At 39.0% G+C, this 22,401-nt stretch overlaps 1 protein-coding gene across 2 annotated transcripts in view; it reads right to left on the minus strand.

Annotated features, from left to right (window-relative positions):
- The window catches only part of CNKSR3 (CNKSR family member 3), a 58,081-nt gene that overhangs the window by 6,745 nt on the left and 28,935 nt on the right, over positions 1-22,401 (minus strand). For both annotated transcript variants that reach the window (XM_032183876.1, XM_032183877.1), the window contains exons 2-9: positions 19,940-20,103; positions 13,066-13,268; positions 11,524-11,611; positions 8,940-8,981; positions 6,934-7,053; positions 5,105-5,164; positions 2,259-2,327; positions 1,371-1,517 (exon numbers count right to left, since the gene is read on the minus strand). In XM_032183876.1, the coding sequence (XP_032039767.1) occupies positions 1,371-1,517; positions 2,259-2,327; positions 5,105-5,164; positions 6,934-7,053; positions 8,940-8,981; positions 11,524-11,611; positions 13,066-13,268; positions 19,940-20,103 (893 nt within the window). The remainder of the gene's footprint in view (positions 1-1,370; positions 1,518-2,258; positions 2,328-5,104; positions 5,165-6,933; positions 7,054-8,939; positions 8,982-11,523; positions 11,612-13,065; positions 13,269-19,939; positions 20,104-22,401) is intronic.

Here is a 22,401-nt window from a genome sequence, read left to right on the forward strand (position 1 = left end):
TTACAATTTTCTTTGCTCCCAGTTTTGGCTTGCTCTGCAGTCTTTCTACAGAAACCCTACCACATTGCTTAAACAGTTCTAATAATGCTTTCCAGTTCTATATTTTTTTTGTGCAAATTCCATATATAGAAAATATAACAGACAAAACCCCTTATTTTTAGATCCATTAAAATAATGTGATTTGTTAAATATACACATGATCTGCAGCATTTACGAAGTCAGCACTCGCTAACTTTATTCCATACAATCCAATGCCTAGTGCATGGACTGCCAATGTCCATGCACCAGGCACTGTAATGTCATGCAGGGAAGTTCACCAAATATTACATCAAGTAATATAACTATGGTGAAGGAAACAAAGGAAAAATATATTTGGTATAGCTCATGAGAGCAAGTTTGCCATTTGGTCTTTGTGACTCACTTCCATGTCCCCAGTGTCTTGTCAGGCTCCTGTCTATCTCAAGCAGAGCAAAGGCTCTGTGTGTGGGGGAGGCAGGCTCTGATTAAATGACAGACACTATGCCACAGGCATTAGCGAAAGGAAAAGGGGGAGAGAGGGAGGCGCAGCAGGGAGAAAGCATACATCCTGTACCCAGTCTGAAAAAATCTGCCTGCCTTGAGATATCCACTGACATTTCACAGGTTGATAACTTATCCTCACAGTTGTGGGGAGATCTATGTCAGAACAGAAGTAAGAATGAGAATTCTCTCAGGTTTTGTTTGAATCTAAACTGATCATCTGAAATAATTATTTCCTTCTGTAAGTATTTAGCCCTACACTTCCTTTTACAACACACCATTCCTCAAAATGGTTAATTAAAGAATTACTAACATCACTTTCTCTGTCTGCTTAATACCCAACCTGTGAATTGCCCAACAAACAAATCTTATTTAAACAAGTAGTTTAAACAACTTGTTGAAAATAAAAAAATCTTTCCCCACCCTTCACCAGGCTAAAAAGAGGAGGAATATACTGAAGTTATCAAAGTTATTTCAAGAAAAAGAAAAAAAATAACTCTGCTAAATAGAGAAGCCTTCATTACTCCATGCTGATGAATTCCACACATATCAGCAGTTTCGCCTCAGATAAGTTCTTCCAGAAGCATGCTGATTAAAAAGCTCAACACACCGAGTCCTTTTGTGAATTGAGAGCGCATTATCTGGGTAAGAACATTTTCCCTTTTATCTAGGAACCAGAAGAGGACAGCCATTTCACATAAACTTCCTCAACCTACACTCAAACATGAGTAACTGGGAGCACTTCTGGTATTTCTCTTTCAAGTTAAAACAAAACAAAACAAAACAAAAAAAAACACAACAACAACAAGACATTCGCAGCCAGACACCAGATCTATCTGAAGCCTATTCACCTGTACTAAAGGTGGTTTCCAACGCAGGTTCTTCAGTGGAGCGGGGGTGAAATGGAAAGAGCCAGTTGGACGTTTCTTGAGAAGGAGCCTAACTCCAGCAGGGTTCTCTCGCAACTTTGCCACCAGATTTTTTAGTTGCCATCCAACCTTGAAGAGAATAATGACATCTTTTATTTGGTATCGCTTTTCTGAAAGTGAACAAACAACCCCCCTGCTAAGTCAGACCATCTATTTTTCCATGAACTTCAAGAGAGAAAAGAGATCCATAAAAGCCATAATGAAGAAAAAATTGCAATGCGCCTTTTTTTGGAAGGGTTTTGCTGTATTTTATGTTGAAGAGATCCACTTAGGCAATAAATTAAACACTGAGATATCAATCACTGCTCTTTATACCTCAGCTCTGGTCCTAGATGGATGCAAGGATGTGCAACAAATTGAGTAACACAGGTATTCACAGTGAACTCCTTTAGTGATGTTTCTTTCTAACACTGAAAGGACTTAATTACCTGTATTAACTGTAATCATTTTATCTAATAATTTTATCTAATTTCCCAGATGTAAATGATTTGAGATTTTTTTTTAAAAAAGTTTATCTGCATCCCAGTAGATTGTTATAAAGCGTTTTAAAACAGGCCTTAACACAATATGAAAGATTTTAATAACGATGCATATGGTATTTGAACACAAAATATTGCAAGTCTTAAAAAAAAAAATAAGGGACAAATTCTAAAGCTAAGTAAAATTTGTCTTCATAAAAAGACATTTAAAACCAAACAGAAAAACACCAGAAGAACTCACACGCAACAAGACTGCTATCCACTAATAACCTGTGCAGAGAGCACAGAAAACAAGTGTAAGGACAAGTGCGTAAGGCTGTTTGTTACTCACCACAGTCTGACGATTAACCTGGATCACTTCATCCCCAGCATGAATCTTCTGAGATCGATCAGCAGGGGACTACAGAGGAAAACAGGAGGCACATGCTTCAGCAGCCTTTCTTTCCTTGCATAACAATCCCCACCAGGCTAAGTTGCATACGCAACAGAGAGCAGCACTGAAAACTTCCATACACTTAGATCACACATTACAACCATCGATGACTTGAGAAATCGAAAGTCACTCATCTTATGGCTTATTTCTGATACTGGGGGAGCTAGAGGGAAAGGAAGAAGGCATAGCCTTCAGTTGTGGGACTCTCTCCACTGTCCTTTTGTCTCCAGGTTGTACTACAGTTCCAGACAATAGTGGGAGAGGACTGAAGAGATTATGTCTGTCCTAACACAGGTGCCATCTAAAACAGAGCTTTGAAATGTATATTTACTTTAAAACGAAAGAAAAATAACCAAACAACAAAAAAGTAAGATTTTGAATACACAGGCCAGAGGCCTAGAAAACCTCCAACTCACAGAATAGGCCTGTCCTGCTTTTGTTTGCTCTTTCCTAATGTGAATATGAGTTACCAACTTCAATGTGAAATTTCCTGCCTGCATCATCGAGGTCAACAAATAAAATATATGCCTGTATACATGTGCTTACATAGATATTTGAAAAACATATTAAAATACCTTTTGCTTGGGACAAAAACCAAGTTCTGGGTACCCATTAGCAAGGAACAGCTAAGTGTGCCAATATTTATTTAGATTTATCTAGGGCTGGTGCCATGCACCACCTATTGCTGCAGTTATTAAAACCGGTCTCGTTACCATAACGTACCAACTCTGATCAGCTTTGACAACACCCAGAGCACACAGGTGTACCAGCCTGGTGCACTGCAGGGCTTCTGTAGCCTGGTCCCAGAAATACCTCTCCTCCCATTTCCCCCCTCCAGGCGTAACCAGCTGGCAGCAGGCCGGCTCTTCACAGCAACTCCAGAATTCAGCATTTGGACTCCCTCTCCTCATTACCACACCTTCAGAGCTCAAGTGCATTTTTTTTTTATTAGAAGGAACTGTAGGAATAAACTAGGCAACAAGGGAAGACAACATAGGGGAATTTATGGGAGGCTCCAGTTATCATGAGTAACCCCATTTCTTCATTGTCTTCTCGCTTCCTCTGAAAGGAAATGCCTCAGTGGAAAGGCCATGTATACACGATTCAACTGAGCCCATGAAAACTTCTGGGCCACAGTTATGTTGTGGAAAACAAAGCTCATTTCAAGCTGTCCTTTGGGCAATCAGTGGCCTGGCTGGGTGAGGGTGGGGGACTCGCACAGAGGACTTCTATAATAAGTGCCAGCAAGCATAGTCATTGCTGCCATCACATTGTGAGACTGGAGGAAAGAGCAAAGTTTAGACTGAGGCCAAAATGACATGGAAAGTCACAAGTAAGGTGGCATGACTCAGGAATCCTCCTGGGAGACATTATCAAATGTGTGGACTTTCCCAAACATTTTAATGTACAGTACTGATGACTTTGGGGTGCAATGCCACTGCATTCCAATAAAATGGCTTTTGGGGATAGCTACTAAAATATCTTTCCAAACCTCTCAAGAAAATTGAGCTAAGACACAGCCTAACCTAAACGATCCCCTGTCACAAGAAAGGCATCAGTTGTGTGCAGCTCTCTCAGTTGTTTCTCAAGTTATGTTGTTCCAAAGGAAAGAGCGCCCCCAAGGAACATTTAGTGTTCATATAGCAGAAGTTTAGGTCAGCACTCAAAGCCATACAAATACAACAGCTTTATATATAGCTAGTAAAAGGAGTAATACAGCCCCAGTCACAGCCTCTAGAACGTGATCTAGATGTATAGGCAGCTTGGCAGAAGACACTATTACAGTCTTTTATACCTACCAGATGTTGAAATTGCTGTCAAAGTAGGCTTGGTCTATATTTCACATCCTTTGCAGAGTTATGCCAGGACAATAGCATTGTGAACTGGCAGCTATGAAAGCTTTCAGTTTTCACTCTGAACTGCAAGCACAGATTTCCACCCACTCCTCCCAGGCCCCTGGACTTGGCAGGGGTACAACTAGAACCACTGGTTCTTTGCTATTCACAAAAAAAGGGCATAATTTCAAAGGCCAAGTTCCTCAGCTCCCTTTTTTGTTTTTCTCCAGTTTCTGCCCTTGTAGGGAGGCACTGATGACAATACCACAGCATCAGCCACCAGCTACAGTTGCTGACCAAAGGTTCACTGTGCTGACTTCCTGAAGGCCTTTATTAAAGTTTCAGCTACAGAGAATTTAGTGCAAGAATAAAACAACCAACCATCTGCAGTAAGAAACACAGTTGTCTATCATGCTTGACCATATCCTTCCAGCAGACTGCTCTTGAAATCTTACTTTTTTGTAGTCTTTTTATTCTGCAAAGTAATTAAATCAATGAGCTGTCCAATGACTAAATTGTTCATTGTTGAATTTAGGACAGAACCTCCAAAGTTTTCTCATTAAGAGAGATTTCCTTTGCAAGCATTGAGCAAACACATAACTCCAAGACTTTGTTAAGTAAAATTCCAAAAGCTCTAAGTTACTTAAATAAGCTGTTGTTATATTCTAATGCCAAGCATTTGAAGTACCTCACCTACTTGCAGGAACTGGTTTAATTAGGCTAACAGTGAAATATGAGGACAAAAACATTTACAAGTGCTGGATAAACAAATGATGCATCACAAGGTATTTAAAGCAGTAATATCATGAAAGTTACAGGTAAAACAGGAAAAAGCAGTAGAAAAAGAAGTCAGACTAAATCAAAGCTACATTCAGATAGGCTGAGTTAATCTACATTTACTTCACTTACATTTTCTGTAGTGCCAGTAATTACATGTAACCCATCATAAGTTGATTTGATGTACATTCCCTAAATATAAGTAAAAAATAAAAAACATGTTCAAAGGTAAAATAACACTAACATATTTGATTAAGTAAGTGTTGGCAACAGACTCAAAACATTATTAATGACACTTAAAGATTCACACATTTTCCCTTGAAAACTGAAATCCAGTATCACTAATACCACAACATTCTCAACCTCTTCACAGATGACTTTTACTGTAATTATAGTATTTTTAATTACTTAGAAAAACTAACACATGGAACGTAATTCAGAAATACTGTTTGGATGGTAACACCAAATGCTGCCAGTTTTGCCTTTTTTTTTTTTTTCCTCCAGTTTTTGGCCTTGAACTAAACTTTATTTCTTTACTGCTCTGTTTACACTAGAGAACTGCAAGCTTGACTAAATGGCCACTAGCTCTCTCCATACAAAGCACACTTACACAGGTGGGCTACAAATATCGTACATCTGTTCTTTTACAATTTCTCTTGGCAAGTCAATATACAAACTACCTTGTAAACACAATGCTGACATAAGCAATAAAAGCCCTGGCAAAACTAAGTATTTCTGACTGTTTGTTAATGCTGAGTGTAAATACAAGGATAAACACAGGTGAAATTGGTGTTGACCATATGGAAAAAGTATAGTTCACCTACAGGCTATTAACTAATAATTACATAGATTTCCACACAGAAGGCGACCAGTACACAGGTTTCACCACTTATAAACAAAACCACATCTCTTTACTATTCCCGCTTACACCTGTTGTTAGAAGTACTCACATTGAGCTCTACAGAACTGGAATGTTATTCAGGGGTCATATGCAGCTTATCTACCTGAAGTTACCATGCTTGCTTAAAAGTGCAGGAAAGCATACAAAGATGCCCTGTCCTCTCCAGCTAATTTCCTTCCCTGCTTGCCTGTTAGTACTCGGTTCTGTGAACCTGCCTCCTCGTTGCTGGCTTAGTGCAAGCTTCAGTGTAGCTTAAGCAATAAGAGAGTTCCTCATAGTTTCACAAATTCATGACTGATTCAGTCAAATCCAGCGGCCTAGGTAAAAATATGTATCACAGTCAGACTGGGAAACTTCCTTTAGGTGTTCATCTCTTTTGTCTTTTCATGGAGGCTTACAAATGCACGTAGGAATTTAAATTCCCTCCAACTCACTCTGACATGAGTATTTCCCAGCCAGAAAATCCAACAAGATTTCAAATTCAGTTTTCATAACCAGTACTAAGCTAAGTGGAATTCGCTTAATGAACTAGATTTGGTAATGTTACACAGCCACTCAACATTTAAAAGGATTTCCCTTATTCCTGTTAACAGCAAATCTCCAAAGTTTTCATATTGTTCAGTCTAAGAACACATAAAATGTCTCTTTCAAAAACACAAACACCATTTCTCATCACCTTCTCCCTTGCTAACCCTCCCTTTCCCCAAAAAAACAGCTGATTAAAATAACCTGCAAAAGCAAAAATGACCAAGTATGCATCAATTCCCCAGTATTCTCACTAAGACACTAATCTGCAACACACTGCCATCAACAGTTTGGGACCTATTAACTTGCATACCCATCTCTGGCATCCAATCCAACACATGGCCTGACAATCTGCAGAGTTCCCTCCCTTGCCTCTTTCTGTTCCCTATAGGATAGCATTAATGGTTTTGAAGTATATTGCTATACATACGCATGAGGTGGCTCATGCCAACTAATAATTAAACACTAATAATAATTGAACACAAATAATAATTAAACACTAGGGACATCATGAAACTCCAATATTGGTTCTTACCAGGCCTTCCCCAGGTTTAATGTTGGTTAAATGAACCTCCTCCAGACACGCACACTGGCTCATCAATGGATCTGTAGTTGATCGGATGGCTTTATCGCAAATTCCATTTAAAGCCTTGGACTATGAAGAGAACATAAAAAAAAAAAAAAAAAAAAAAAAAGTTAAATTCTTTCCTGGCTGCTGCTTCTTTCAGTTTTTGTTTCCTTTGGAATGGAAATTAGTTCTAAAACTTGGTCCACTAATAAAGCATAGTCAAGAATTACCAAAACAGACTGAGATTAATTCACACAGATCTAACCTGCAGCATGTTTATCTCCCTAGATTAACCTAGTACAGATGATCTGCTTTCATTAGTGCCACCTCACTAACAGATGTCAGTACGCCCTCTGTTTAAAAAAAATATAAACACATAAAATGCTGAAAAATTGAGTTGGTGTTCATTCATTTTTAACAAAAGTTAACCTATTAAAATAATGAGACACTTTCATGATTCCTTGTGTGAACAATCAACAATTTTTCATATTGTTCTTTATTTCTGCTATAAAAATAAAATCGGCCACGGCAATGTGGCTGTTTAAAAGAAAAAAAGCACAGGCCACTGTCTAATCTATGCAAGGCTTTACAGTAGAAGGTAGGACATCTAGTATTTCAGCATTACTTCTCTCCACCATGCCTCTGAGCTGACCTCTTCTGGAATGCTTATGCAGGCAAGGTTCATATTTCCTTTTGACCAAAACATAATTGATTTGAAGCCAACATTATAACTAAAGGCAAACTCTGACCTTGTGCATGTCAGAAAGGCAGAATGCCTTTGTCTTTTACGACTTAAGTAACAGAATGGCTAATTAATCATTAAAAATATCATAGAAAATGTGTGCCCTCCCTACACACTCACAAATTTCTCTAATGCCCCCCATTGTGTTTTCAGTCATGTTGTTAGTTGAAGCAATGCTGAAACTCTAAGAAGGTTACAGAAGCTTAAAGGAGAGAAGGGAGGATTAGTACATAGCACAGTGGTTATTTGTACACTGTTTGGGAACCAGCAAGGTGAGCCACCTTTCACAGGGGGGTTTGAATCCTTCAGTCAAAGCAGACATAAGAAATAAGGGTGGAAGGAGCTACCTTGTAAGAAGACAGTTCTTTGGAATTACAACGGTCTCTGGAAACAATAGTTCCAACATTTTTTTGTTTTGTTTTACATCGGATTTATAGAACAGCAATAAAATAAATCAAAACAATGCTCAAGTGTGAATACGAGGAACTGGTCAAACAAGGGAATTCCAAACAACAATACCCACTCCAGAGTGGGTGTGCATAAACGGGAAAAGAAAGAAGCAAAAAACTCCCTTTTACGTGGTCTCATTATTTACAGACAAAATTATTTTTAGTTATTGTGCTACTAAATTCCTAAGCATCCATGAGCTAGCGGAAGGCCTTATCAAAGAGCACAGCCTGGTTCATGTCAAAAGCAGGAAGCGATGATTAACTGTTAGAAAATATAAAAAGCATTCCATTACGTTCCTCATGTGGTCACAAGACTGCTTCAAATCATTTTGAAAAATCCAATCTTTCAAGCTCAAGTACATTTAGACAAAACCTCAGTTCTGTTGCAGAGAAGTTCTTTTACACAAAGAAGCTTAATAAGGCATAGTATCTATTTATTAAGACACTAAGTGTCTCATGATGCACATCACAGGCATAATTGGTTTATTTAGCCTATTCTACTACCCCTTCCCTCTTGAATTTGTGGTCTAAATTCTCTTGAAGAATAGCTATGCAATGAAACTTTAAAGAATACTTGACTTAGTGCTATTACACATACTATCAATCTAGTCACAAATTTCATTGATTTCCTCTACAGTAAACAGTATTATTAAAATGGCCCATAATGTTTCATCTGCATGACGTGCTGGGCTTGGAAAGCTGTTGTCAGTACAACTGGTGCAGAAACCACCAAAATAAACATGACAGCAAGCAGCTGAGTTTCAGTAGACATGTGTACTTACTACAGTCTGAACTTTATCTTCCATGTCAGCTACAGTGCAGTCCTGAAAACAAAACAAGAACAAAAACAATGTTAACCAATAAATATGTAAACACATCTACAAAAACTCTGCAGAACTGCCACCTTAACCTTGAACTGAAATAGAGTTATTCATGCTGCAGGGATTAATCAGATTAATTTCATCCAGTAGGGCTCAAATGTACTGTTAAACAACTATTTTCTGGCCCTGGTAAAAAGCAATAATAAACCTTTAAAACTAAGAACACGGGATTCAATTACAGCAGCAGACTCTTCCAAAAAGGCAGAACCCTTAACAATAAAACTAGCTTCTCAGAAGGCACACAAACTTGCCTTCACACTGCTGAACACTGATTCATGCATTCCCCTGTTCTAGCCATCATTTATAAAACAGATTGTTACAAATGGCATGAAAAGCAATTTTTAAAAACATGCTACTGATTACATTCATGAGGACCACAGGACTGCATACAAAGCATTATTTACACAGCCTAGGTACAAGTCTTTGAACTGAAACAAGTTCATGTAACAGACTACAGAAGTCTTCATTGTTTTCTGCAAGAACAGCTGAACTAGAGAATGGTATTAGACTCTCAGATTAAAAAGTTAAATCAGCAAGTAAATAAGGAAACGATTTAAAACAATCTTAAATTCTCAGATATTCTGTTACTCACATCTCACTGTGCATAGCTAGCACGTAATGCCCAAAAGATACATTAAGAAGCTGTGAAATGAAGCCATTCCATATTTTTGTTCATCTTCAATACTTTCATTCCTTCCTAGCTCTTTTCTCTGTTTTTTAAGATACAAAAGTCCAAAAAAGCATACAATCTGCCAAATATGGAGGTACCAAAAATATATAAAATAGCCCAGCTATGTTCTCTTATGTTTTCATAGTACCTCTTAACACCCTATTCACTGTTCTCATGATCACTGAGGACTGAAGTCACTTTTTTTTTTTACAACCTGTCACCAAAAGCTTCAAGATCTTTCCTGAACGCTACTACCAAATACAGACTCTATCACTGTGCATCAGCATCATTTTTGTGTTACATACATCTGCACTCCTATATGCTATTACTCTATAAACTCTAATAAATCCCTATACTCTATTTCATAATAACAAAAGCTTTTGACATCTAAGAAACTCACCTAAAATTTCATCTTACTCTCTTTTCTCCAAATGGCAGTGAACTTTTTTCAGATCATATTAGCACATCTTCAATGTTCCAGTACAAAATAGGATAGATTCTTCACCTACTCTTTTTTTTTTGTTTTTATTTTTTTTCTTATACATACAGATTCCACTCTTTATTATAGCTCCTATTAAATTGGCAGAGAGGTACTCTGACATTAAAAGGCTTGGGCTGTATTTGCCAACTTCCATTCTACTGCCATCAAAGGCTGATTTAACTGACAGATTAGACACCATTTTTAGTAGTTTAATTAATACAGCTCAGCAATCTCATATCTCAGTTCCTGTAGCACTCTTGGGTGAACACCATCTGCTGCTAGAAATGCTTACTGTTCTACTTTGCAGTCTGCAGATCTGTATCTGTAAATCACTAACTTGCTGCAACTGCACACACAGTGCCCAAACAAGAAGGACATTGAGCAGTAAGCCAAACTCGTGTGCTTTTGAAGGTATAATATCCAGATGTTCTTCTTTTACAGTGATCCAGCTGATATAATTGGGTGTCATCACAGCTTGATACCTCACAGGACTTTGGCAGCATACTCCCCAAAATGAAGAGGGAATCACCAGTTTTACAGGACATCGTTCTGCAGAGTTCTAACATGCAGCCACAACTACAAGCAAATTTTGCAGAAGCTAAAGTTTGCATGTAATGCTTCACAGTCAAAGCAGTGGCATACTGTCAGAACAGTTTAGAAGACAGGCAATATTATTCAGAGAATCAAATGATGTAATTTACCAAGACTCCCACAGTTGCTAAGCATCCTTTTAGCTATTACCAATGTAAGTGCTCACCACACAGGTGATAAATAGAAAGTTTTGAAACAAAACACTGCCATCTCACACTATTGTCAGCAGAAGCCTGACTAGAGGAATTGGCATCATAAAGGTAGCAGTTCCTTCTGTTACATGCAGCATTTCCCATCTGATGGCTAAAATACCATGTATGGGACAACAAGACCCAAGAAGACTTCGTGTGTGAGCATATTAGCAAACATGTATAAGTATACTTTAAGTTTTTCACGCCGATAACTCTTTTCAACACGTTTTGTGGAACTTGATAATCTTCAAATGCAGAGCAACTATTTTAAAAACTAACCCTACTACCATTAAAGCTGAAGAAAACATGAGTAGCCTTTAAATAGTAACCACTTACAAAGCCAACAATAGCAAAATTGAAATTAACATAACAAACCACCTCAGAAAAATGGACAACAAACTGACCGTCTTGGACTTCTTCAAGCTTTGAAGAAAGATCAGAGTTCCACACCTGCCTTCCAATTAGCACTCAGCACACAGCAAACACATTACTTCCCCAAACACTCACTTTCCTTCCCTTCTGAAAAACAAAGAGGAAAAGAAATCAACTGACCTTCTGAACAGTAGTAGTGAGATCCAAGCATAACTGAATGATTCTGTTCTTCATTGATGAAAAGTCAGCAATACCGGTAAATGGGGTCCTGTAACAAGAGAAAATTCTTCTTAGACTGAAGGGACAAGTCTTCTGCTTCACTACCATATCACTGGAACAGCATATAAGGATCAGAGCTGTAACTCTGACATCCACACAAGTGCAAGGACAGTTTTATGATATAAATATTCCTGCTTCCATATTCCCACTTCATCCACACACCAAAATAGGGTATGTCTAACCCTGTGGCAAGCAATTTTGGACAGCAAAACCTGTAGAAAACTTTTCAGTCAGTTTTCCAAACTACAGTTCTCTCAGATGTGTGCTCGAGTCAGATCACACTGACTCTGCTGTAGAAACCACAGCCTTTGGTTTGCCAGTACATAGTTTTCTACGTTCCAGTCTTTGATTACTGAACTCAGACCTGAGAGAACAATGAAGTGAAGGAGTCAAGAGAAAGTTCTATTAAATACATTATTTTCATTCAGTAAAAAACACTGCACAAAGTTTATCTTGTGTAACGACTTCCTTCTAAAGAAAAGAAAAATGAACACACAAGTTCAGTAAGGCTCAATTTTCTAAGAGACTTATTATGAGTAAGCCAGATTTAGAGCCTACAGAGACTCACCTCAGACACTCCAGACAACTTAAAGGGTTTGAAAGCTACCCCACCTTGTTTGGAAGTGGGAAAGCCAGCTGTCTTGCTGATGGAGAGTTGCAGAAGAAATTTAGGGCAAGGTGCAAGCACCAAGGTGAAAGGAGAGGAGTAGGTGAGAGGCACAAGCTGTTCAACATCACTGCAGTGATATTCAAGAATAAAAGCTCTCCTTGCTGACAGCCTTCACACAGCTCTCCTTCTAGCCTGTCTTCTCAGGAAAGCTGGCAAGCGTCACGGGACTTTATGTCCATCTATTATCCTGTCCAGCACTGTGGCCAGAACACTATCATTTCTGTTGCCTGCTTGCTTCCGCTGCAGCTGTCACAAAACAACTCTACCTCTTGCCAGGAAAATGAAAGAAAAAAAAAATAGCAGTCTCTCCTCTGCTTCTCTCTCAGTTTTTCAAATCACAGATCTAAGGCCAAAATTTCAGCAGAACATTAGATTTTTATTATTACTATATTATTTTTTTTAAAAGGGGACCTGACAATGACAATTGATGTAGATGGTGAGGAGAGGAGGAAGTCACGTATACGTGAAAAGCTGTGACTGAAAACAAGTCATTTCCCCTGAACAGGAAAACTCATTACTTTTACAAATACTAGTTTGGATGCAATGTTACTGGTTTCATTGGTTTTGACAGAAATGGAAACACAAGAGTAGATGTCCTACGTAATTAAATTTGTCCACCAGAGATCTTCTGGAAAATCAAAAAAAAAAAAAAAAAAAAGGTGAAAAGGTGGCTGAGATCAAGAAGATCTTTACCACAAGCATCTAGAACTTACTGCTATAATGAATTATTTCTCCTTGCAGGGTAAATGAAAATATAAGACTTTTATTCTTACCTGTCCAACCACGCAAGCAAGGCTTTAGCAGCACCAATAAGCTCTACCACGGAAGTAAGGAATTCATTGGGGGGTTTTCGTGAGGTATTCCCATCATAAGTTGAACTTTTCCTACGGCTGCAGATGTAGTTTTGCAGATTATTGGATGACGCTCGCAGCTTGAGAACCAAGTTCTTCATATTGTCTGTTTCAAGGCCATAGTTCTGCAAGAAATATTATGAAGTCCAGTAAATCTCCCTATCAAGATCCTCCTATTTATTATACCTCATGTAGGAGGATCTTGATAGGGAGATTTATTGGACTTAGACCTTTCAATATGTCTGAGTTTGGAATTTATTATACCTCACATTCCAAACTCAGACATATTGAAAGGTCTAAGGGTTTACCCTGTAAGTGGGGTGGGAGGAGCAAAAAGGCAAGTTGAAATGTTTAAAAGTGATCTCATCAAGCATAATGTAGTTTGCTCAAACATGTAGTTTGAGTAACGGAGCTGCGTTGTTTTTGTTAAGAGGGAGAAAAAACATTTTCCTTTTTTAAAAAAAAAAAAAATGTGATACATAAACAGTGAAGGAACATTTCATTCACAACTAGGGATAGTGTAAGCTGGCATGAGATAAAAACATCTACAGGAAGCAAATGTAACTTCACAGTTAAAAGATGAAATAAATATTTCAATCATAAGTTTTCAGTAATGATGCTTCTTGATTATAACAGTGCAATTATTTACAAGTTTGAGGACTGTATTAACACTATGCTTAGTAATTGAATCCACATCATATTTTTCATTCAACACCATTCAGAAATTTTGAAACGTAACAAATCTGCAAGTCCTGCCTATAACTTCAACTTTACAGATTCAAATACAACCACACCACACTCTGTAAGATTCAAATACAACTGTTTGAAGCAAAACATTGATTGTCTCATTCCAAACATGTCAGAAATACTATACTATGTATCTATTCCAAAGGCAATTCACTCAATTTTATAACAAAGATCTTTTTCTTCTTGCTGTCAGTGTGCAGATGCATGAGTAACAAGATGCATGAGTAACTGGTTACCTTTTTGCTTTTGAGTTATCCTACAAAGGTGGGCATCCTCTGTGGGTATCTTCTGAAAGTTATGCCCCGCACAATGCTCAGGTCTTTTAGACTAGATTCCTTCTTCCTTTCCCTCAGAAAAACTAAAGAAACTAAAGCAAACCTTAATTTCATTCAACTCCAACTTCTAGGAGTTCCCAACTTCTCCATTTAGGATTACATCACCACCCAGCCTGGTGGGAAGCTCAGAATGCCTCAGTCCAACCTCCTGCTCACAAGAGGCTCAGCTGTGAGCTCAGACCAGGTTGCTATGGGCTTCATCCATATAGGCTTAAAAATTTCCAAGATCTGAGACTGCACAGACCTCCTGGGCAACCTGATCCATGGCCTGATTCTCCTCAGAGTGAGAAACTGTTTCCTTAAACCAGCTTCAATCTCATTTCAACTTTTTAAATATTAGATTAGGAAAGCTGAAAGAGATTAAACAATCTTTGCTCAAAAATAGGCGAGTGGAAGGAGAAGTTTCAGCTACACAGCTGCCTTTAAAACACCTATCACCTCCTATGGATAATATCCCAATGAAAGCAATTTACACATTCCTCTCCTTCCCGTGAGGCCTCTTGGCAAGGAAGCATTGTGAAAGTACAGCCAGGAGTAGGGGTCGAGAGGATATATCCAACAAAACAAAAAAAGACAACAACAACAAAAATGTTGTTGAAACAGCAAAGGATGTCCTTAAATTTTCCAGGATCACAGAGAGGGAAAGATTCAGATTAATAAACAATGTTAAAGTACTTGCATACTGTCATTTGTAAACTTTTAACGAAATATACAAGACCATCTATTACATGCATTTCTTGCAACCAGTTTCCCCAACAGTCTTTGATAAGCACATCACACCCAAGACGTCCAGCCACTGCACTAAACTTTCCTACATCTCCCAGAGACCCTACCTATGGAGGGCACCTGAGAGACGTGAACCACCAATTCATGCTCTAGGAAAAGTCATGACTAAAAATTGTGACTATACAGAACAACAGAGCATTAAAGCTCATCAGTACAGGGAACTGAATTCTCCAACTTCGGATCAGCCTGAGGAATTAACTTCTTAAGAACAAAGGGTCATCACAACCCAAACCACCTTTGCTCCAAAGGCTTGATGCTGTCCAGACCTGTTTTCTCTAATGCACGGAAAACATTTTGCTCCTTCACCAGATATAACTTTGCCATAGTATACATTTTTCTTTTCACTGAAAGAGTGGGAAAACAAACAGTATTAACAGAATTTGTGTACTCTGGCTGCAATTCTATCCCAGTTTACACTATCTTGACCACCCCACACATAATCACCTATTTCTGCTCCTTTGCTTGCAGTGCCACTCTAGCTTGTCAAATCTGTTGGAGTGTTGGTCTGAGGAACCAAACCATTTAAAAAATAATCCCTTTTTTATTGTATGGTGTTCTCAGCTGGTTTAGTTCCCTGAGGTAACTCACCTCAGGGTCATTTGAGTGCAAGCACAAAGGATCACTAACCAGAGTGTGGAGGTGGGGAGAGTAGCACCTGACTTAAATTAATTTAAATTGTCACAGAGCTGGAGCCTCAGTTCAGGACAGATAGGAATGCTGATAGTGTGGCAGCACACCAAAAAGCCTATGAGCCCTCAAAGTGACACACACTTGTAGCGCAAAAACTCAGCAGGCTTTTCTGAAGAATTCTACAGAACTGACTGAGGATACAATATCTAACAGATTACGACTTAAGCAACCAAGAAGTTTTAGATGTTGCTCGTGAACCACAGAACACGTTACATTCTCTTATCGCTCCAGACTGAAAATATCAAAGTTACTTTCATCAAAACAGTGTCTGAAGCCAGCGGTCAAGAACACCTCATGTCAAACATTCCCAGCTCATTACTCATTAACTTGGGCAGCCCCACACGGGACTACAGCAAGAGCGAGCGTGCACGTGTGCATGAGAGGGCATGCGCACAAAAGCGCACTCTTTCCAAACTCCATTACACTTAATGAGAAATAGTACACTGACCAAATAATTGCTCAAGGTCAGGCTGCTGAAATAAAAGAAAAAATAAAGTGTGGTTAACCGAAGTCAAAAGAGCACAGGAGTCGTGTCCCAGCTTGACTCGGGCTGATCTAGAGCTCAGCTATTGCCAAGGGGCACTATCACCTTCCCTTTCACAGCCATCCTCACATGCTACAGTGTGAACAGCTGGCTCTGCTGGCTGATCCAACTGAAACCTAGCTCTGTGAAATGAATAAAAATGGACTGAACGCCTGTTCAACAGCAGATTCAACTCACTGTATGCCTACGTAAACACTGGACTTAACCCAAGGTCCTGTCACAGCCACCATTCTTGCTCTCTCCCTTTTAGCAAAAATGTTTCCTAAAGAAACCTCCGGAGCCCCATTCTTCCTAATAAAAATTGAAGTTGAGACCTCTAGAAAATTGTAATCTTTTCAGGTGATACATAGGTGTGGTGCTTTTGATAAGAAATAACCACGTGAGTCTTCAGGTATGTAAACTATTCAGCTTAGGATTCAAAGGGCAATTGTACTTTCCAGGTCAATTTTGCAACACCTTTTACAAGAATGACAGCAGTAAGATCTCTATAAAAATGCTATCCTGGAGTTATTTGTTACAATGACCTTGTTGTACAAGGTTATATTTTGCTGCACTACTAATATACTAACACAATATTACTACTAGTGAATATATATATATATATATATATATATATATATATAAAATTGCTTAAAACTAATCTCTTCATTCTAACCTCAGGAAAAGTCAGATGCTTTTTGTTTCCAAACTCTATCATCATACAGCATAGTTAAAAATTCAGAAATCTAACTCAAAGAATACATTAGAAGTGAATCTGTTCTCATAATTTCCTGTTAATGCCCGCATTGTTTTCTATTTATTAAGCCCAAACAGGCAAGCCTACTCATCAGGGATTGATGAGTAAGCACTCAGTTTCATCACCATTCTGTATGGTTTTGGTCCTACATATTTGACTGGGAAAGCTTATTCTCTGGATCCTTGCCCCTGCTGTTGTGATTTTGCATGAGTTTAAAAAGCACATTTATGTAGGTTTGTTGCCCTTTCCCCAAACACTTCAGTCAACTAAGAAATATCTTCCTCCTATCCCTTTTCACACCCAAGCAAATACTGTCATCCAGAAAAGATGGAAGTACTCAAGTTGATGCGTTTGTGGTTTTGTTTGTTTGTTTATTCCGCCCACTCACCCCCTCCAGGGAATTCAGTTTCTTTTACATGTCCTCTAAATTACCTAAATAAGATTCTTCTGAACAGGTGTTGGAGACACTATTGCATCAGCTCAAGAGCAACAGAAATGTATGTTCACAAGAAACCTTCACCTTTTATCCCTGACTATGCTCTTTCCTGCCTCTTCAGTTGCTGCTTTGTTGCATATGTTGCTGCTAAGGTAAGATCAGGAAACACTGCCTAACAACCAAAACAACTGAGAAAGATTTTTTTGCTATATTGATTCTGGAGTTTGTTTACCGCAGCAGTAAACATCATAACTTGCAGACATTTTCAGTTTGACAGCATAGAATTCATGCATAAGAGGGCCCTATCTCTACAAAAATCTAAGAAAAAGTGTATTTGGTGTCCTTTCTCAAGGAATGTATTACCTTCACACTGTATTTTTTCTCCATTAGCCTTAGAAGGCTGGAAAGTTCTGTGAAGTGAATGCTTGAAAAGAATTACCACAAGAAAAATGCTCCAGAAGACAACTACTTCACTGCCTCTGGAGACTTGAGTGTTCTTGCAGTGTGAGGGAACCAAAGCATCAATCTGAAGGAAGGTCAACTGGAAACCTGCCAAGGAAAAACTAGACAAAGGGGTAAATTCTACTCCAGAACTGCAGGACTGGGGAACCTCGAAACAATACAGAATTTCTACCTATTGCCAAGAACAACAACTTGCAAAGCATGACCTCAGGCCAGCCCAGTCAATGCCACATATCCACAATATGAGTTAAAAGCACAGTGGAAAAGACACAAAAGGCAGGTTCTTCTTAATGCCTTTGCTTCTTAATTCAAGTTCCCAAAAATTAGGGAAACGTCACCACACGTATGCAGACAAAAGAAAGCACTAGATCGTAGCAGTACCTCAACCCATTTTCAAAGAACTAATACAGGTGGAATAGAGAAACCTCTGTTCTCTCACTCCGAAAGAAAACAGACCAACACAGAAAACTGGCTATAACCAGAATTCAAGACCCACCATGCTCTTGGAAACAAAAATCAACACTGGACTTTCTACTACTATCCCAAAAACTTAAGGGAAGGGGCACATAGAAGGTGAGAAAGGGCATAGCTAAAACATAGGAATTCTTCCTCCACTGCTTAAAAGGGAACAAGGACACTTCGGCTACGCTACGTGAACTCTGTCTAATGCATTAACTTGAACTGCATTTCACAAAGGATTTCCAGAAACGACTTTGAGGTCAAAACTTTTGTCTACAAAGGAAATTAGAAGGAAATTGTAGGAGATAAAACACAGCTTTAGGTTCTGGCGGTCATCCAGCTTTGTTCATTTTATTCTAATATTTTAAGAAGTAGGGAAAAAAAGTGCTGTCAGGGGCTGCCACATCCAGTACTTTAGTCAAGACTGTATATAGTACATGGCACATTTACTAACTCGTCAGACCCCTCACTTGTCCAAGAGATTATCCCCTCCCGACAAATTATCCCCTCCCACATGAACTGGATTTCAGGCTAATTTAGTTCCTCTAATAGATTTTCACCTGCAAGTTAAAAAAGGTGCTATATCAAACACTGAAACAAACAAAAAAAAAAGTTCTGCAAATATAAGAGCAACTCGTTGGGAGTTTTCTTGAAACACTTCCCAAGAGTTTCAGATTATAAGCAGCTATTTTATTAAACACTTTTCTTTGAGCCTGGACTATGCAATTTGTTCCTGGTTGTGGAGTACAAACAACCCCGGTAGCACCTCCCTGCAGCCAATAAAGCACGTGCCACACAGGCCATAAAGACTCTCCATTTTAAGAAGAGTATGCTGCGTGCTGCAAGCCTTGCCTAATGAACAGAAGGCAGGCCAGCACTGGCCAAGGAATGGCAGGGCACCCTCTCCCAGCCCTCTCGGCTGATCTCATTGTGTATAACTCTGGTGCTTGCTCACTGCATTACATCAAACACGTCTTCAAGACCGTGTCCAAAATAAGGTTTTTAAATAAATCCTACGCTGATGATGATGCTGCACAGCAAAACAATCTGAAATATATTAATTCTTTTCAGAGTATGTTGCTTTAAAAGCATCTGCACTTTCTGGGTAAAACAGAAGAAGAACTTATGTTCTGAATCCCATGAGTTGAACTCACACTCTGAGTAATCAAAACATTTTATATTTTAAGAACATCTTTGTTTTGTATGGAGACTGCAAAATTTTGCTCTAAACTTGTTTCAGCTGATGTGAGGAGCCATTAACAGCTGTCATTTCACTCCATCCTCTACAACAAATTCACCCTGCTCAGTGGCAATTTTAATCACTGTTCACTAACAGGACCCACATGACCTAAAAACACAACTCAGCCAACACATCTCTTTATAAGTGCAACTGAATCAGCACTGCCTCTTATCAGGAAAATGTAAAAGAGCTATTTACACAAAGTTTGCGAGAATTAAACAAATTCTTACAGTTTTCTTTTGCTATTATGTGCAACAGAAAGCAAGTGTGACAGGCATTCTGATTTCATTAGATTTGTCTTTGATATTCACAAGAAAAGCACTTTAAGAAATTGTGTGCGTCTGTTCACCACTTAACTAACCAGTGCACACAGGAGATCCACAGCTTCTAAAACCAGCTCTTGGTGTCCGATCCGTGTGATACCCAAATCTTCCAGATCCTGGTGAGAGATCTGTAACAGCTGTTCACCATTTATCTTCTCCCGTTCAAACTTATGGACATACTGCTGCAGGCAATCATCCAGGCCTAACAAAGCACAAGAGAGAGAAAGAGAGAGTGTGAAGGGGACGTGATTACACTTCGTGTTTTCTTTCCCTTCCCCACCACATTAAAAAAAATACAAAAGGCACAAACAGAATTGCAGACAATATGTAGTGCCAAACCATGAAAGAAATTTGAAGTGAGACTGAAGACTGGAAGTTGTACCACAGTGGCGCAGCAATGGAGCATGCAGATTTTGTGGATCTTGGTGTCACCTGAGTAAAGGCACGACCCGTTTGCTCTTTGTGGATCAGGATGTGGTAAGAATGTCCCTTTGGTGTCAGCACACACAAAGCTATCAGGAGAAGTGCATAGACAGACTCAGCCCTCACAGTTACCCAAAACCCTGAAGAGCAACCACAACAACAAGAAATAACCAAACAAAACAAGAACAAGGCAAGGAAAGAACTTGCCCAGAACCCTAACAAACAAAAAAGACTAAAACCCCACAGTCCCCCATCCACTTAAATATAAAAGAGCTGAATGATGAGAGGAAAATGGAACAATCAAAGGCAAAGCAATCAAAACGATGTTTGGCTCGTCTCATTACTCCCTTGATTTATGAGCCCCTAGAGCTTCCTGAATCAGCCGTTCTCGCCCCCTTGATAAGTTAGCAGCATACATCAGCAAGAAACCTAACTTATTTTTATAGCAACAAAGTATTTTTAAAACATTTTAGAACATTTTTGTCTGTCACACCAATATACTTGCTTTAAATTATGACTATATGTTCCCATTCTTCTACAGTATCTTTTTCCCTCTTTTGTTGCTTAAACTGATTAGAGAAAGGATTTTTCTCTTTCATTTGTTTTAATTAAACTTTGTGTTAATCCTGTTTTCTTCTGCTCATTTTGTCTGTTCTTAAAGATCTTGTGGGCAGCAGTCTAAGGGAAAACATTTGGATGGGTGTGTTATTTGAAAGATGCAGTGCTCTTGATGTCCTATTGCACTACAGCATATTAGCTAAAGCAGAAGGAACAGATCCAAGTAGATTTGCTTTGTAGCAGTAAATCACATTCACTGAAAATAGTTGACACAAACAAAATTCAGATTACATACTTGGCATCTACTTTGTAGCATCCACAATAGCTATGATGTTGGACAGTTCAGTTTTAAAAATTTGAACTTGTAAGTGTAGAAAGGATGTTTATCCATTATGTTGGCTCACAAGGAAGCCACGGAGATGGACAGGATGTAGCCTGCTGCAAATGAGAAACACCAACAGCCCACTGAACTGCACGGAAACTGAGGACAGGCACTCAGTTCAAGTCGTCAAGCTGCAACAGTAGCCTGGAAAAGAAGCACTCCCAGCACATGCCAAGAAAACCATCCAGACAAGTCACCCGGGGGGGGGCTCCAGGACTCACACGATATGTGCTCGCTTCCTAACAGCAGCCCGAGCTGTCACTGCTGCCTTGCAGTGCCTGCTCACAGGAGATCTGCAGATTACGAGCTTACAGAGGCACAGGCTTACTTTTCATGCATCACCTGCCTTTGTAACTCTCACCAAGAAATTAATAAGGACGGACAGCCTGGCACTTAAGTCACCCCTTTATAATATGACTCCTGCAAGCTAAATTTTTATTGCAACACATCAAAATCTGGCTGGACAAGCTTGACTCTTCCACGTGCAGAGCTACTGGTGTGTACAGCTTGATTTTTAAAGCATAATTATGAATGTGAAATCCCACATGCGAGATGAGCAGTCTCCCAGGGCTACAGTTGTTTGGGGCGCACTCTTTTTTCTTCCCATCTGTCTTGGCAAGGCCTCATAAATTTTGAAAATTGAGCCCAGTGTTCTGTTTCCCACAGGCACCAATTTCTCCCTTAGGCTATACAAACTCTTTTCCCAGGAAAAATAATAAAACGATCTGGCCTTCATTGTTTAACAATTTATTTTTTTTAAACAAATTCTCAACCGAGGCTGACATACAGAGCACATATTTGGCATTCCCAATTTTTAATGCTGTCTTGCAGACCTCTGCTTCCCATCGCTTGCCATTGAAAGTCTCCATTACTTATTGCACAAACACCTACAACGAAACACTGTTTAGTATGCAATATTTTGGTATTTTTCAAGTTTCTTGGACACGTTGAAACTTTTGCCTGCTATCCTTTGTGTGTGTTGACTCAACTTTCTGGACCCTCATTCTGTGCTAAAACATGAGACTTGTATTTGTATATATCCCCCAAAAACTACAACTGCGGTTTTCAGCTTGCCTGTGGTTTTTTGTTTTGACTTTCTTTTAATTCATACTTGTCTGTTCTTGAAGATCTATTACA

This window comes from Aythya fuligula, chromosome 3 (assembly GCF_009819795.1).
Source record: "Aythya fuligula isolate bAytFul2 chromosome 3, bAytFul2.pri, whole genome shotgun sequence".
In the NCBI taxonomy this organism is placed as follows: domain Eukaryota; kingdom Metazoa; phylum Chordata; class Aves; order Anseriformes; family Anatidae; genus Aythya; species Aythya fuligula.